Here is a 17,291-nt window from a genome sequence, read left to right as displayed (position 1 = left end):
GTGGACACGGTTGCGGTTAGTTAAATATGTGATATTTAACTGAGATGCTCCCTTTATCCATCGATCCATCCTATCCATCTATCTATCTATCTATCTATCTATCTATCTATCTATCTATCTATCTATCTATCTATCTATCTATCTATCTATCTATCCTTCCATCCATTCTTCTATCCATCCATCCATCCTTCTATCTTTCAATCCATCCATCCATCCATCCATCCATCCACCCATCACAGTTAACCAGGTGTCATTTGGATGATCAGTTCTTTTTATATCAGTGACTTCATTAGACACACCTACCTTGTTGTTTCCCCTTTATAAAGTTTTAGAAAACATTTTTTCCACCTGGGTCCTGGGTTCGATCCTGAGCTTGGGTTACTGTCTGTGTTTATTGAGGTTCGCATGTCCTTCCTGTGTCCGTGTGAGTTCCCTGCAGAGTTTCCTCCCATCATCCAAAAACATGCGGGTAGGCAACCCGGCTATGAGAAACTGGTAGCCCCTGTGTCTTAAACAGTGTGTGTGAATTGCTGTGAAGGACTGGCTTCTTGTCCAAGGTTAACTGTCCTAAAGAAATGACTCAGGACAGGGTTTGCGGCTAAGGGAAAAATAATCACTGACTCTGCTGTGGTGCTGCAAGATGTATTTTCATATAAAGTTCTGAAACATCTGTGAGAAAAGATAGTTCCTCTTATCACTCTTAATTCCTGTCCAGAATCAGTCTCTCTCTCACCAGCCTCTCTTTTTTCCTCACTTGAGGTTAAAAAAAAAAAAAGGCTTCCCCCGTGATATATCGTGTTGTCACTTTATTAGGTACACTTACCTTGTGTCTACATGCTGTTTAACAGATTTATTATACAGAAGCACTTTGTATGTGGACACGGTTGCAACTGTAAAATGTGTTGCAATGTGAAATTTGTTAGCACCACTCCATCCATCCATCCATTAATCCCACTGCAAAGCAGGTGTTATTTGGGTGGTCAGTTTTTGTCACTCTCATCAACCTCTCTAAGCTTGTCACCCTTTCCCCAAGATCCTGACAGACATAAAGTCATGAAGACAGTCATGTGACCCTTCCATAAACATTAAACAAGTCTTCTTGCAGAATATTTCACCATATTAATGATTCACTGTTTTTCTTTTCTGAAACAACAGCATGTTTTTAAAATCAGTTTATTATTAGGCTTAGATCATGTGGCGGTCCCTGTATAACGTCATGCATTAGAATTAGCTAGATTCGGAGAAAAAAAATCAACACTTTTGAACCACTTCGATTTCAGAAGTTCACTTTGGTATAATAATTCTTATATTGTGAGAAAGTAAAAATAATTTAGACCTTATTTCTTAACACTCACTTACACAAATCACCCAGCTAGCATAGGTAGCAAATGGTGTGTGGTTTATCGCATGCAGGAATATTTAAGGAATATTGCACAGTGGATGTATCAAAGTAGTTAACAGTGTGATGTAGCCACCAGAAACAGAATTGACTGGAAGTTGTAATATTATTTCCTAGAAGCAAAGCATTATCTAAAGCCTTTTATTTTGGCAGCATTTACCATGTATGAAAAAGATGATAGAGTGTAAACTGTGATCTTATACTGTGGTCCATTTAAATGATATCATCATGGCTAATATGTGTAGCTGTGAGGTACAGTAGGTATATATTATAAACTGTCAAACCATTGTGTCTGAAATCTGAACAAAATAAAAATAAATAAAATAAAAAAAGGTACCATTTTTTTTGTTGTTTTTAAATACAATTTTTTCATTACTGAAACCCCCGAAATAAACCCAGTTATGTTTCTGCTCTGTTTTATAAATCAAACACCAAAAAAAAGGGAAAAAAAGTGAACTTGTAAAATACCTGCATTAATTTGGACTCTCTGGTATCTCTGTAAGGGATGCAGTAAAGACAAGGACAGGACAGAGCGGAGAGGAACAAGGACATAGGGACACGGGGAGCTTCGCCCAGAAGAGCCGACAGTACAGAACAGCACAGGCCTGTAGGCAGGGCTGCTAAATCCACTTTCCTCTTTTTATTTAGTCTAAAAATCTTGATAGCTTGTTAGCTCACATTTTATACAGATTCCAGATACCATTTCGTCTGCTTATAGAGCGGGTGGTGGATTTGTAGTGCTGGAAAACTCTGAGACTAAATTTCTGACAAGGCATTTTTTTAATTTCAATTAGAGAGGTGAACGTTTTAACTACGGGAATTAAAAAGAAGAAAGAAAAAAAAACAAACAAGGCTGTCCATCTACTGTCACAGCAAATTGGGCTGCACAGAAATATACATATAAAACATCTCTATGTATATTTACCACGTTTGGCGATGAGATTTTGGTGAAGAGTAGATGAAACCAATTGCACTAATGCGTCAAACACAACAAAAGACGTCAAACAGTAAAGAACAAAGTAGGAAAGACAGAGAGAGAGAGAGAGAGAGAGAGAGAGAGAGAAAGAGAGAGGTGGAACACTGGAGGGTTGTGTAAACGCTGTTACAACATCAGACAGATACTGGAACACCACAGCACAGAGAGAGAGACGAGTATTAGGAAAAATGATTTAATATCGGAGACAGAAGCAAAAAACTGCATCACACAAGAACGTACATTTACAAAAATAAGTCTGACTGTTTCAGCTACACAGTTAGGTTAACAGCGAAGGACAGAGAAACCAGAAAAATCTAAACAGCTAAAAGCAAAAAAGTCCTCAAATTACTTGTTTTTATCTCTTTGTCAAACTAATACATTTATCCACTGAAGGGGACTAAATACTTCTAAATCGTCTAAACGTCTTATCATGGAGACTGCACAATATACCGAACAAAATGAAACTTACGGCCTTCGTAAAGACTCTTTGAAAAAGACAAACGCTTATGTTTTTTTTTGTTTTTTTTTTTTTTTTTCTTTAAGTATTGGTAAGCCAAAAGGAAAACTCCCGACCCTCTTTCCAAAAAATAAACATGAAAACAAGAAAAAAACAAAACAAAGAAAGAGATTAAGTGAAAGGAAACCAAACGCTGAAGTGAAGAAGAAGAAGAAGAAGAAGATGTCAAAAGGTCAAAGATACCAAGCCAAAGTGCTAGAAAAGCTTTATATTAAAACTTAACCATCCTGGATGCCAACTTAGAAATCAAAACTCGGGAACAGCCGCTGGCCGACCCCCTGCGCCGGGTCAGACAGACTCTTGATAGGTTTTTTTTGTTTTTTGTTTTTTTTTTTCTTTAATTGCCAGTATAAAAAGTTGCACTGGTACAAAAGGCATAAGTACAATCAGTTTTAGAAATAGGAAAGCCTGCGTTTTGTTTTTTTTTTGTACTTTTTAAATTCCATCCAATGACAGATTCCAAGGAGTCAAACAAACATGTACCACGCTTACATAATCCACTGAAATGCATTGACTTTGGCTTTTCTCAAGACAATACTTAAAACTATTCAAATCCATTTTAGAATCAAACAAAATGATATTAATCTACAGACAACAAGCTTTTTTGTTTTATACGGCACATCAGATCAACACACATACAGTATTATTCTTTTTGTCGTCCAAAAAACTTGACATAAGAAGCGAAAAATGCAAAGAAACTCCACGTTGTTGTTTTTTTTTTTTCCTTGTAAAATACACTGTTGTTAAATAGCACTTAAGAAGAAAGCAAAAAACAGAAAGAACAAACAGATTACAGAAGAGAAGATGTGTGTGGTGAAGAAAACCCCTGAGTAAAGAGCCTCAGCGAGCACGTCTGCAAAGACCCTTACGAGTTTGTGCTTTACTAAACAGCTAATGTGTGTGTGTGTGTGTGTGTGTGTGTGAAAGAAATGTCGGGGATTGTGTGCGTAGCGAGATCGTAAAATCTTACCCTGTTTGTTTTGATAGTGGCGAAGCAGACTACGTTGATACACACACACACACACACACACACACACACACAACGGGAGACGTAACAGATTAACATTTGTCGGTTTAACCCCCTGCCATTTGAGCACACCATAGTGCAGCGATATCAAGTGTTCACTCTTCATCATTCTCTTCACGATCATCAACAACAACACTGGCCTTGTTCCAATACTGTTTTAAACCTCCCTCCTACGCCTAGCTCTCGCTCAGCCACAGCGCCTTGGCTGGATCCCTGTCGCTTTTTCAAGGGCAAGCGGCACTACTTTCTCAGCTGGAGGGAAGTTTGTTCAAATGAGGATGAGCCCTTGGTAGTGTGAAGGATGGGATCACTAAACACCATTTCAGTAATAAAACCAACCCAAAATGCTTTGCAGGTTGACTGGGAAATCAGCTTGTCATTGTCTTGTGCTTTAGGGCAAGACCTGAAGTGTCTGACTGATTAACGGAGCAAATCCACTGGGAGTCAAACGTTTTCATATCTATATATGTTACAGTTGTTTTAATAATTCAGTTGCTTCAAGCTTGCTCAGAAACGTGGTAGCGTACCGTCTTAACCATTCGATCAAGCAAGCGAGTCAGCTTGTTTATTAGTTTAAACTAACATGTACCAATATCACACTTCCCATGCAGCTCACTTCTATAATAAACCCATCTCGAATCTGCCAAGCGAATCCATTAAGGATTAGTCCAATAAGTTTTATGTATTAAGATACTAAAATATTCTTCTGATTCTATTCAAGCCATTAAAAAAAAAATGAATACAAATACATGTGCTTAATGTACGTGTGCTTGAAAAAACAGAAATCTGCTTCTTATTAAACTGTAGTAAACTACATGTTCTCAAGTACAGGGTGTGTTTCCCGCTTCACACTCAGTATTCCCGGGACAGGCTTTCCCGGATCCAGCAGGATTACTGAGAGTGAGTGATTACAGCATGAGAAACTCCTGTGAGTGGGATTGTGTGAATAAACTGAAATGGCAGTGTCACGTGACGTCACATCCTGCGAGCTGGAGGAGCCGTCAGGACGCTGACGTGTTAAGTCGTCATTGTGCTCAGGATTCCATTTGGCATGTGCTTTTTTTTTGTGCTTGTGCAACTGACGAACAGCAAAAGACAGTAGTAACGTCCGAAGCGTTGCTGTTGAAGCTGGTGAAGGATGCACCTCCCTGCAGCTCTGTGTTTGGCAGTTGTTGCATTTGTTGGTATGGTAAAACCTTGGGTGTATTTTTGAGACAAAACACACACACACACACACACACACACAGACATGCACACCAAACACAAACGCAACAAATAACCTTGGCAGCACTCAGGCAGCAGCCTATTCCACCCCACTAATACTGAGCGTCATGTTAAGGCAACGGCAGGATTTGGGTAGAAAATAGTGCTTCAGTGAAGTAAACAGGGGTTTTTAGGGGGGGCCGGCTGTAAACCACGTCTGTAAACAAGATTGTACTGTATTATACGGGCCATTTACAACACGTGTAAACGTTTTCGACAAAAAGTGCAATGGGAAAATGTGGAACTGTGGACGGGCGAGTTGTCCTTTTTGGCGTCAGGCTGCTTTAAAGACCTGAAGAAGCAGAGAGAGAGAGAGAGAGAGAGAGAGAGAGAGAGAGAGAGAGAGAGACAGCACGCGAGAGAGAGAGAGAGAGAGTGTGAGACAGAGAGAGAAATAGACAGAGGCAAACAGGCATGTGCCGATAACTCCTAACACGTTACCGTATCTGTAGATGACACGTGGTATTAATATGATGGTCACTAACCCTGGGTGGTGGAATGTGGGAGGTGAAGAGGCATTTTCTGGGCAGTGCTTGTGCTTCTGAGATAGAAAGTCTGTCCTGGATAGAAGGCAGCATATGCACAGGTGTGTTTTAAGCTTCAGTGTGACGCTTCAGTACATCTATCCCTCTCGCTTTAAAGCATCGAGTCCGAACTGACTGTAAACTCTAAAGCCCTAAATATGTGGCATGATGTGATTTGAACTCTGTTAAAGGATCGAATTTCATGCAATCTCATCAACCAGTAAATTGTGTCATCATGTACGTGACAGACGCCAAATGCTCAGGGGTCTGATCTGCTCTCCGGATTATCCCTCCGCTGTCGCTGCTAACTCCTGCGTTCGCCTGAATTTTACCCGTGGAACCAATTAGTTTTACGCTCACTCCCTGTCTCGATGCGTTGAACATACCAAATGCTATGTATTTATTTATTTAATTATTTATTTCAATTAGTTCTTTTAACTCTAAGGTCTTCTTAAGTAAGATTAAACATCAGGTACACTTTTCTGACGCTTTATCCTCGAGGGGAAAAAAAAAAGCAGCCCTATGACATCACGCAAACGAGTTCTCTCTTTAAAAAGAAAGAAATAAAGAAATAAATCATACGGTGATTGTAGTATGATATGAAACTTCATAACGTCGATCGACACATGCCTGCCGATGAGCAACACACCTCTTTACAGCTCACCTCTGATTTCGATTGGCTACTCAGGTTAGTGATATGATGCCAATTCGCGCGCGTGTGTGTGTGTAAGTGTGTGTGCTGCTGAGACTCGTGCTCAGGGGGCTCACATACACACACCATCGAAGAAAAGAGGGCTGTGAGGTCAACCTTTAGCGCAGGTGTGTGCATGCGTGCATGTGTGTGTGTATGGTTGTGCACGTGCATGTGTGTGAGAGTGTATGTGTGTGTGTAAGAGATAGAGATAGAGAGAGAGAGAGAGAATGACACATGGGCACTTTTTACATCTTTAAAAGAAAGAAAGAAAGAAAAGAAAAGAAAAGAAAGCAAAAACGTGAACAGTTCAGGCAACAAGACCACAGAGTAGCAAGTTAACAACCGCTTGATTTTTTTTTTTTTTTATCTTTTTCCTTTTTCTTTTTTTTAAATCTATATCCTTAAATATGAGGGATACAAAACACTTACGTAATAAAATACCCATGTTATCAAATCATTTCACACAAGTAATACACTGAAGCTGTAGGCAGGATGTACCGTCAGAATTTGGCACTAAAGTCCACTCATCTTTTTTTTTTTTTTTTTCTTTCTTTTTTGTTTTGTTTGTTTCCTTTATAAGAACAAAAAACAAAAAAAAAAAATGAAGAAGAAGAAGAAGAAGAAGAAGTACATTTCGCTGAACGCAACAACACATCTAAATATTGTTTCCCACAATTTGAAATTGAAAAATCATAAGAATAATGACATTGATGCTTCACAAGCTGACATTGTAAAAGGTTTATATAGCTAATTTACCCGACAAGAAATTTCAAATAGGGACTCTTAAAAAAAAAGAAGAAGAAAAACAAAAAAAACAAAAAACAAACAAACAAACGAAAAAAACAAACAAACAAAAAAAAAAACAGGTATACTCTAGTAGCAATAGTACTATGATAGGATTTTTGTCTATGTTCAAGTAAACCGATTTTTAGTCTTCTCTTTAAAAACACAAGACGAATAAGACTATTAGACTTGTGATGAAATCACGACTCGATCCACAAAAAGCACCGACGGGAACGCGGGTCACACAAACTGTCGTTTTTTTTTTTGTTGTTTTTTTTTCCTCTATACATTTAAACAGTATAAAATATAGGTCATTTCATGTGCATTTATACCACGGATTGTCTAACGGTAGATCAGTTCAGCAAAAAGGTGTGACATGTAGGTAGCATTTCCCCCCCAAACAGGGCACTCTTTTTTTTTCTTTGTTTTTTCCTTTTTTTGGTTGTTTTTTTTTGTGTTTTTTTTGTCATTTTTTAATACCTTTACTACTCTAGAAAAAAGTGGTTTTTATATAGACTTTAATGAGAAACCGAGCCACTTCAAATGGCCTTATCAAAAAACTTTACACTGCCTGAAAAATGTAAAAACCACAAGCTCGCTCTGAGAGACTCTTAAGTTCAATTAGACAGTTTTTTTTTTGTGATTTTTTTTGTATTAAAACTGCTTGGAAGTAGTCTAGTTCTCGTAGAAACCAGCTCGGTCTTCCTGCACGGTCCCGTACCACGAAAACGTGCTGACAGGAAGTCCCGAAGCCAATCCCTGTATTGTACTTTCAAGTTTACTTTAAATGAATGAACAAAAACAAAAAAACCAAACAAAAAAACAAAAAACAAAAACAAAAATGAAATGTAAAGCAAATCAAAAGGAAAAAATTTAAGCTAGCAAACGATGCAAATTCTTTTAATTTCTTTGCCACAGGTTTGTGTGCGTGTGTGTTTTTTAATTATTATTATTATTATTAAGTACACATTTGTGAAATTGTTTAAAAACAGCGCTTCTTAAAATGATGACGCTTCGGGTTATACTATTAAATAGACTCTACCTATTTTTGCGAGTGTTGAATGCGGCTTTAGCGCTTAAGCTTTTTCACATTTGTTATCATTAGATTTATTTTTTTTTTCCTTCCTTCTTTCCTTCCTTCCTTCCTTCCTTCCTCCCCCCCCATATCCCTCCCCAGACTGTTCTAATAAAAAGAGAAAGAACACAAACAACAACAACAACAAAAAGTCCAAAACAGAAAAAAAAACAGGTAAAAAGCTCCAAATGAGGTCACATGCAAAAACAAAAAAAACAACAAAAAAATTACCCAACAAAGACCAAAGCTAAGATCAAAGTCGAGGAGAGATCAGTAGGAGGAGACCAGATTATGATCAGGAGAACTCAGAAAGACATCGGAGACAATGACGAGACGATGAGACTTTTTTTTTTTTTGTTTTGTTTTGTTTTGAACGCCACGTAGACATGCTAGGCAAACGATGAGCAAAGAGTCATGGAGATGAGTTTCTAGGGAAGAAAACGGGAGAGGAGAGTTACACACACAGCCTCTGGCACACAACTACAGCATTAAAAAACCATGAGAACAACAAACAACAGATAACAACAACAACAGCAACAACATCAACAACGACAACAACAGCGCTACTAGCCAGCGGGAACCCAGTGCAAGAAGATTCGTATTTTTTTCTGTTTTTTTAAATACTACACATACTTCACACAGATAAACATATGTAAATGATATGTACATTCTCACACACACACATACACACACACACAGCACCCCAAAGAATCCATCGGCCCCTTGTAGAAGAGACACAGCTTGATGGATCTTGAGCTGAAAAACGAGTACACGTTTTTTTTTTTTCTCTTTGTAACGCAGGAAACAAAAAACAGAAGACCAGACGAAGCTAAAATGGAACAGAAGGAAAAAAGGAGGAAACAGATTGTACATGTAAAGTGCCACACTACTCACGGCGAGGGAGAGAGAGTGAAGGAGGGATTGAGAGAGAGAGAGAGAGAGAGAGAGAGAGAGAGAGAGAGAGAGGGGAGAGGAAAAGGACAAGAGAGCAAAGAAGTAGGGCTTCACAATTAATCAAACAAATTGCAATTTCGGCCTCTGTAATTAAACAGGAAAAGGTCACTTTTTACCTGGGCTCTAATTGAATTTCCAGACTAGTCGTCTCAGTGAGGACCTGAGTGGAGAGGCTTTCTGTGCTAGAGTTTAAATCCCAGAGCCACTTTTGAGCTTTTGAACAAGATCCTGAACCCTCAGCTGCTGAGCTCTGAGCCCTGTGTCTGGACTGGACTCTGCTTTAAAGACATGACTTGTCCCAGGCTTGATAGATAGATAGATAGATAGATAGATAGATAGATAGATAGATCGATAGATCGATAGATAGATAGACACACACACACACATATATATATATATATATATATATATATAGACATATATATATAAATTGACAAATAGACAGACAGACAGGTAGACACACAGACAGACAGGCATATATATATACATATATATATATATATATACATATATATATATATATAGAGAGAGAGAGAGAGAGACAGACAGACAGACAGACAGACAGACAGACAGACAGACAGACAGACAGACAGACAGATAGATAGATAGATAGATAGATAGATAGATAGATAGATAGATAGATAGATAGATAGTGTTTGTGTGTGTGTGTGTGTACAGTGCATCCCGAAAATCATTTTTCTTTTCTGCTGTCTACATTAACTGTGGAAAATAAACCCCGTAGGTTTCAAGTGTCTTCTGTATCGCCCTTGAAAGGAGTGAGATATCATAAATGCTACAGCTAAACCATCAATGTGGCAAGTATGTCATATCAAAAACAAAACGAAACCGCTAAACATGTCATGTCATATGCAGGAGAGAATGCAGTCCACACACAGAGCTGAGAAGTTCAGGGTTAAGTCGTTTGCTTGGGAGACCAATTTCCTGTGATTTTCTCCACCTGCCTTCCTTCCAGCAGAGCAGAGGCCAAAGCGCTGAGCTGCCATATCATTTATTCTCAATTAATATCTATAACAGACAGTATCATTGGAAGTGATCAGAACAATCGTGCAGCCCCATTAGACTGAAATATAACCAGGACATGACAGAATGAAGAAAGACAGATGGGAAGGGAAAGAGATAGGGACAGAAGGATGAGAGATAGAGGGATGGGGGGGGAGTAAATCCTCTGTTCTCTTCCCACATCAGATTGTGTGGCTTCAGAAGACTAGACGGCGAAAAGCACGTCTTCACAAACCCGATCACTTAACCAGAATAAATAAAGTCTTTCACTTCAGTAGAGGCAGTAGAAATTATTTTTTTTTGTATAGAAAAATAGAACTGCTTTTTTTACAAATAAAATTTACAGGCCTGTGGCTTTCTGTACTCTGATATATTATTATTTTTTTTTATTTCAATAAACATCAAGTATTTGCAGTTGAACCCGCCACCCCGCCGGAAACATAAAATGCTTTATTATTAAATTCTTTTTTTATTTGTCATCTCTTTTTAAAATGCTCTACATAAAATGCTCTGTTGGACAAACACCATAACAACCAAGCAAAAAACAAAAGAAATAAGTAAACAAAAAAATAAACAACGCAAACGGTTTAATGCTTTAATGGCAGGTGTGTGTGTTTATGTGTGTATGTGTGTATATGTGTGTGTGTGTGTGGAGAGTCTCATTTGGCAGTTGTTGCCGTTAACTACAGCGAGGCCACATCGGGTTTTGACCCTTTTCTCTCTGGTGCCGTTGGGCCGAGGGGTCGAAGGAGCAGCGGAGCCCGGAGGCAACACCAGAGGTCAAAGGGCAAAGTCGAGCGTGCATATTGGTGCTTTTTTTGGGGGGCTCTGGCCCCGTCCCTACGCGTTCTCACAAGCCTCAAGGTTCACAACGGGAAACTAAATGTAGTTTAGAGAACTTTCCTTTCGGCTGTTGTTGTCGTTATCGTCATAAAAATGAAACCAAAAAAAAAAGAAAAAAAAAGGCATGGTATAAATACCTTAAAAAATAAATAAATAAATCGTTTTTTTATACACAACTCAAAATAAGAAGGGAAAAACCAAAAAACTAGCAATAGCTATTCATTCATCGCAGGTCATACAAAATAATAGCAAAAATGGAAGCGTTCATGTGAATAGAAACCAAATAATAATAATAATAATAATAATAATAATAATAATAATAATAATACTGCCATCAAAAAAGTTTAAAAAGAATGTTCAGGGGGGAAAGTGACTCCCTCTAGTGGTGATAAGGGTGAAACTCTCCCCCATGTCCCCCCCTTTTCCCATCCCCGGGGTGGTTGCCTTGGCAGCAGTGGGGACTTACCCTAGCATTGTAGGGACAGAGAGGACTGGCCCTAGCAATAAGATCAGTAGGGCTTGCTGTCGTTCTTAGAGCGCTTCAGCTGCACCTTCAGGCGCTTCATTCCAATCTGAAACCCGTTCATCGCCTGAATGGCCGCTTGTGCCGACACGGGATTGTCATAACTGACGAAACCTGACAGAAAAGAAAGAGTGTATTAAATTAGATATACTTACCACAAAATATACAACTATATTCCAGTCCCAGGGATTCCTGTGTAGCACATATGAATAGAATATGGGTATGTTATGAACTCTGAGGGTTACACTAATCATCCAGCCAGAGAAACAGAGACAAAGAGCCAAAATGAAGCGAGCAGCCCATCTTTAGTCAGAATTAGGCAGCATTCTGTTTAACAAAACCTTTTATTGTTATGTTAGGTATGAAACAAGCTTAAAGTGCACTTCTCTGCCTCATACATATGCATTTGAGAGGTACTGCACTACAAAGTGTGGAGAAATACAAAGAGCGATTGTTCAGTGTACTATACTTGGTGCTGTAGTGTTGTCATGGCTTTCCAGTGGAACTTTTTTTACCTACTTTATTTTATTTCATCAGCATTTTTATTTCTTTTTGTCATGCAGATTTGGCAACCCTTACATACAACACATTCACTATATAGCTAAATGTTTGTGTACACCTGTATGGACTGTACACAATTATATAGAATGCCGAATGCTGTAGCATTACAATTCCCCTTCACTGGAACTAAGAGACTGTAACACTGTTCCAGCAGGACAGTGCCCCTGAGCTCCATCAAGACATGGTGTGTTAAGGTTGGTGTGGAAGAACTGGAGTGTCCTGCACAGAGCTCTGACTGAACACCTTTAGGATGAACTGGAACAATGAATGATCCCCAGACCTCCTCACTCTTACAACATCAGTGTCTGATCTCACTAATGCTCAAGCTTCAGCGGAAAGCCTTTGCAGAAGAGTGGAGCTAATTATAACAGCAAAGGAGAATAAATCTGGACTGAAATGTCCAACAAGCACATATGATTGTAATGGTCCGGTGTCCACATAAAAGTTATTTAACACAACACACAGGACAGGATTGTAACAGAATTTACAGTTGCACGATTGTATTTTTTTGTGTTGCGTCTCCTGACATACATACACCCATCAAGCCCTGAGTACTAAATAGTTGTCCTTAATGTCCCTAATTAAAAAAAAGGCATTCTGTATTAATGAGTGAACACAGCATGAGGTTGGCTATTTGTTATAAATGTTAAAACTGTAATATGTTTGTTTTAAAAGAATAATAATTTACTTTCTCTTCTATTTGTTTATTAATCATGTGTCTGATTAGATGGTGATTAAATAAATGTTATGTGTGTGTGTGTTTTGCAGAATTTTTTAATTTATTTATCTATTTTTTACGTAGGCAAAATGTTCCCACAATGCAAGGGAATTGGATGGAGCTGAAATTGTGGGGAAATTTGTCTGTAAATATATATATATATATATATATATATATATATATATATATATATATATATATATATATATATATATTTAAATAAAGTTTTTAGCTACTGATGTTGAGGTAAGGGTTAGATTTAGGTGTAGTCATAGCATTAATTAACTGTGTTAATTATTATGTAGGCCTTCACTAGAATAGCTTAATAAATGTATGTGTGTGTGTGTGTTGTATGAGTTTACATACCGAAGCACTTGCTCAGATTGGTCTGTTTGTCGATGAACACTTTGGCCGACACTACATTTCCAAAAGGCATAAACATCTGCAGAATGTCCTGGTCCCCAAACTCCTGCGGCAGGTGATAGATGAAAAGGTTTGCCCCTTCTGGTCCTGCAAACACAATACACAACACACACACACAATTATTTTTTTAGGTGAAACTGCATGATGACTTCATAAGTCTGTGGTAATGGAGCACTGAATAATGGTTAAAACACTACTACTGTAAATGTATTACACAACAAAATGGACAAAAAAATCCACATATCCATCTGAGTTCAGAGACCTTCACTGTTTGAGGATGATCCAAAAAATTCTATGCAATAAAAACACAAAAAGCTGGTGTTTGGATTACTGTTAGTGGATTATTTGTGTGAGATCAGTGAGTGTATATGTGTGTGTAGGTGTAGATGTAGCTGCATATTTACCCTTATACAGAAATAGAAATAATACTCAGTACACACTGGTGAACCATGAAGATTAATAAGCAATGTGAGGACTAAAGGTCTGGCACCTTGTGCTCTGGCTGTACAGTGTGTGGAAGAGTGTGTGAGGATCTGTGTATAGGTACTGTATATACTGTGAGTACATGTGAGGATCTGTGTATAGGTACTGTATGTACTGTGTGTACATGTGTGAGGATCTGTGTATAGGTACTGTATGTACTGTGTGTACATGTGAGGATCTGTGTATAGGTACTGTATATACTGTGTGTACATGTGAGGATCTGTGTATAGGTACTGTATGTACTGTGTGTACATGTGTGAGGATCTGTGTATAGGTACTGTATGTACTGTGTGTACATGTGTGAGGATCTGTGTATAGGTACTGTATGTACTGTGTGTACATGTGAGGATCTGTGTATAGGTACTGTATATACTGTGTGTACATGTGAGGATCTGTGTATAGGTACTGTATGTACTGTGTGTACATGTGTGAGGATCTGTGTATAGGTACTGTATGTACTGTGTGTACATGTGAGGATCTGTGTATAGGTACTGTATGTACTGTGTGTACATGTGTGAGGATCTGTGTATAGGTACTGTATGTACTGTGTGTACATGTGAGGATCTGTGTATAGGTACTGTATATACTGTGTGTACATGTGAGGATCTGTGTATAGGTACTGTATATACTGTGTGTACATGTGTGAGGATCTGTGTATAGGTACTGTATATACTGTGTGTACATGTGTGAGGATCTGTGTATAGGTACTGTATATACTGTGTGTACATGTGTGAGGATCTGTGTATAGGTACTGTATATACTGTGTGTACATGTGTGAGGATCTGTGTATAGGTACTGTATGTACTGTGTGTACATGTGTGAGGATCTGTGTATAGGTACTGTATATACTGTGTGTACATGTGTGAGGATCTGTGTATAGGTACTGTATGTACTGTGTGTACATGTGTGAGGATCTGTGTATAGGTACTGTATATACTGTGTGTACATGTGTGAGGATCTGTGTATAGGTACTGTATGTACTGTGTGTACATGTGTGAGGATCTGTGTATAGGTACTGTATATACTGTGTGTACATGTGTGAGGATCTGTGTATAGGTACTGTATGTACTGTGTGTACACGTGAGGATCTGTGTATAGGTACTGTATATACTGTGTGTACATGTGTGAGGATCTGTGTATAGGTACTGTATGTACTGTGTGTACATGTGTGAGGATCTGTGTATAGGTACTGTATATACTGTGTGTACATGTGTGAGGATCTGTGTATAGGTACTGTATGTACTGTGTGTACACGTGAGGATCTGTGTATAGGTACTGTATATACTGTGTGTACATGTGTGAGGATCTGTGTATAGGTACTGTATGTACTGTGTGTACATGTGTGAGGATCTGTGTATAGGTACTGTATATACTGTGTGTACATGTGTGAGGATCTGTGTATAGGTATATACTGTGTGTACATGTGTGAAAGCTGTGGGTTTGTGCATCTGTTCATAGGGACAACAATTTTAGCTGTGTGCAGAGTTGTGTTTGAGAAATAGAGTAAGAGAGAGAGTACATGTGTGTGTGTGTGTGTGTGTGTGAGAAAGAGAGAGAGAGAGAGAGAGGGTGTTTAAGTGGTTGTGTTGATGTGTGTATACATGCGAGTGTTCTCATGCCTGCATATTAAGGACTGAACACTTTGTGAGGACTACAGTTCTCATGCAGTGGGTTATCTGTGTGTGTATATGTGTATGTGTCTATTTTGGGTATTTGAGTATATATACATGCATATATATGTGTGTGTGTGTGTGTTTGTGTATGTGGATATTAATTGCTTAATGAGGACTTTTTACATACCTGCATTATAAGGACTTGTGGGGACTACAGTTCTGATGCAGTGGGTGTGGATTATAGAGAGCATAGTGAGGTGTGTATTTATAGTATGTGTGTACACAGAGTATGTGGCCGTGTTTGTGTGTGTGTGTGTTTGTGCTACTTCCTCACCCTCCTTCTGGCTCCCGGCGGCGCTCTGCTGCTGCAGTAAGCTCTGGCTGTAGAGTGTGGGCAGGGCGGCGGCGGCATACTGCTGGATTCCTGAGTAAGCCTGAGTGAGGGCATCCATGGGGCCGGCCGAGCCGCCGCCATTCAGGGCAGCCACACCTGAGAGCATGTGAGCAACTTTACATAAAACCCAACAATAAAGAAGAAAGAAGTGCACTTACTCATTAGCGCTTGGGACTGAGGGGAAGTGTTTTTTTTTTTAACACCACACACACACACACAGTCACACAGAAAAAAACAGCGAGACGATATACACACCACAGGTGTACCAGATACAACACAAAACAGACTCTGACAATATGTACATCAGACACGAGGAACATTTCAGACATTATGAAATGTACTTCATTTCCCCTTACCTCAAATATCATCAAGCACTGTAAACAGTGTTTAGTTTATTTTGAGGAGGTAAATGTATAGTCTAGCAGTTTAGCATCATGCTAATTAAATGGCAAAAAATCTCACAAATTCATCTTCGGTGTAAAGGCTCATATACACCAAAGAGTACGCCTTATTTATCCAACTGGATTTGTAAATTGTTCATAGGATTATTTGGAGTCCAGATTCTGCGTTGATACTGTTGTAAGTTACAGCAATGTTATATCCGGATTCGTTTGTAAAAGTAAATAGCATATATATTTTAGCTGCACATTACACTCTTGGTCATTTCATATTAATAACTGAAAAGAAAGTAATCCAAAGCAACTCATGAATTAATTTACTAAAAACTAATATTTGTGGCCCGAATTGTAGGCTAAGGACAAAAGTGATTTGACTTTAACACAAGATGTTAAAACCCTGATCCGGACCTGAGCTGCCGCCATCCTGATACTCTATTTTGGTAGGAGTTCTCAGTACTTGGAGGATGAGGATGGTTTCACATTTACAGTCTGGAGATACAATATATTGCCAAAAGTTTTGGGACACCCCTTCAAATCATTGAATTCAGGGGTTGTTTTTCAGGGGTTGGACTCAGCCCCTTAGTTCCAGTAAAAAAGGAACTCTTGATGCTTCAGCATACCAAGACATTTTGGACAATTTCATGCTCCCAACTTTCTGAGCACAGTTTGGGGATGACCCCTTCCTGTTCCAACATGACTGCACACCAGTGCACAAAGCAAGGTCCATAAAGACATGGATGAGGGAGTTTGGTGTGCTTCACAGGAACTTCCTGACCTCAACCTGATAGAACACTTTTGGGATGAATTAGAGCGGAGACTGTGAGCCAGGCCTTCTCATCCAACATCAGTGCCTGACCTCACAAATGCACTTCTAGAGGAATGGTCAAAAATTCCCATAAACACTCCTTGTGGAAAGCCTTCCCAGAAGAGTTGAAGCTGTTCTAGCTGCAAAGGGTGGGTCAAATTAAATTCATGTGCATGTAAAGGCAGACATCCCAGAACTTTTGGCAATATAGTGTACATGCTGTGGATGGTACCACCCAGAAACCAAGAAGATGGCTTTTCTTGATCTACAATTGCCTCAAACAGATTTGCGCTCAAGC

At 38.8% G+C, this 17,291-nt stretch overlaps 1 protein-coding gene across 25 annotated transcripts in view; it reads right to left on the bottom strand.

Moving 5' to 3' along the window:
• Positions 1-1,157: 1,157 nt before the first annotated feature.
• Positions 1,158-17,291, bottom strand: part of celf2 (cugbp, Elav-like family member 2) — a 165,995-nt gene continuing 149,861 nt past the window's right edge. For 14 of the 25 annotated variants that reach the window (XM_058417304.1, XM_058417303.1, XM_058417305.1 and 11 more), the window contains 4 exons: positions 15,731-15,904; positions 13,244-13,387; positions 11,542-11,712; positions 1,158-8,686 (listed from right to left, as the gene is read on the bottom strand). In XM_058417304.1, coding sequence (XP_058273287.1) covers positions 11,585-11,712; positions 13,244-13,387; positions 15,731-15,904 — 446 coding nt within the window. In that variant the 3' untranslated portion in view covers positions 1,158-8,686; positions 11,542-11,584. The remainder of the gene's footprint in view (positions 8,687-11,541; positions 11,713-13,243; positions 13,388-15,730; positions 15,905-17,291) is intronic. The other 11 variants (XM_058417306.1, XM_058417293.1, XM_058417286.1 and 8 more) reach the window with 1 other exon arrangement.

This window comes from Hemibagrus wyckioides, linkage group LG19, assembly GCF_019097595.1.
Source record: "Hemibagrus wyckioides isolate EC202008001 linkage group LG19, SWU_Hwy_1.0, whole genome shotgun sequence".
Taxonomy (NCBI): domain Eukaryota; kingdom Metazoa; phylum Chordata; class Actinopteri; order Siluriformes; family Bagridae; genus Hemibagrus; species Hemibagrus wyckioides.
This window is presented reverse-complemented; position numbering and strand designations above follow the sequence as displayed.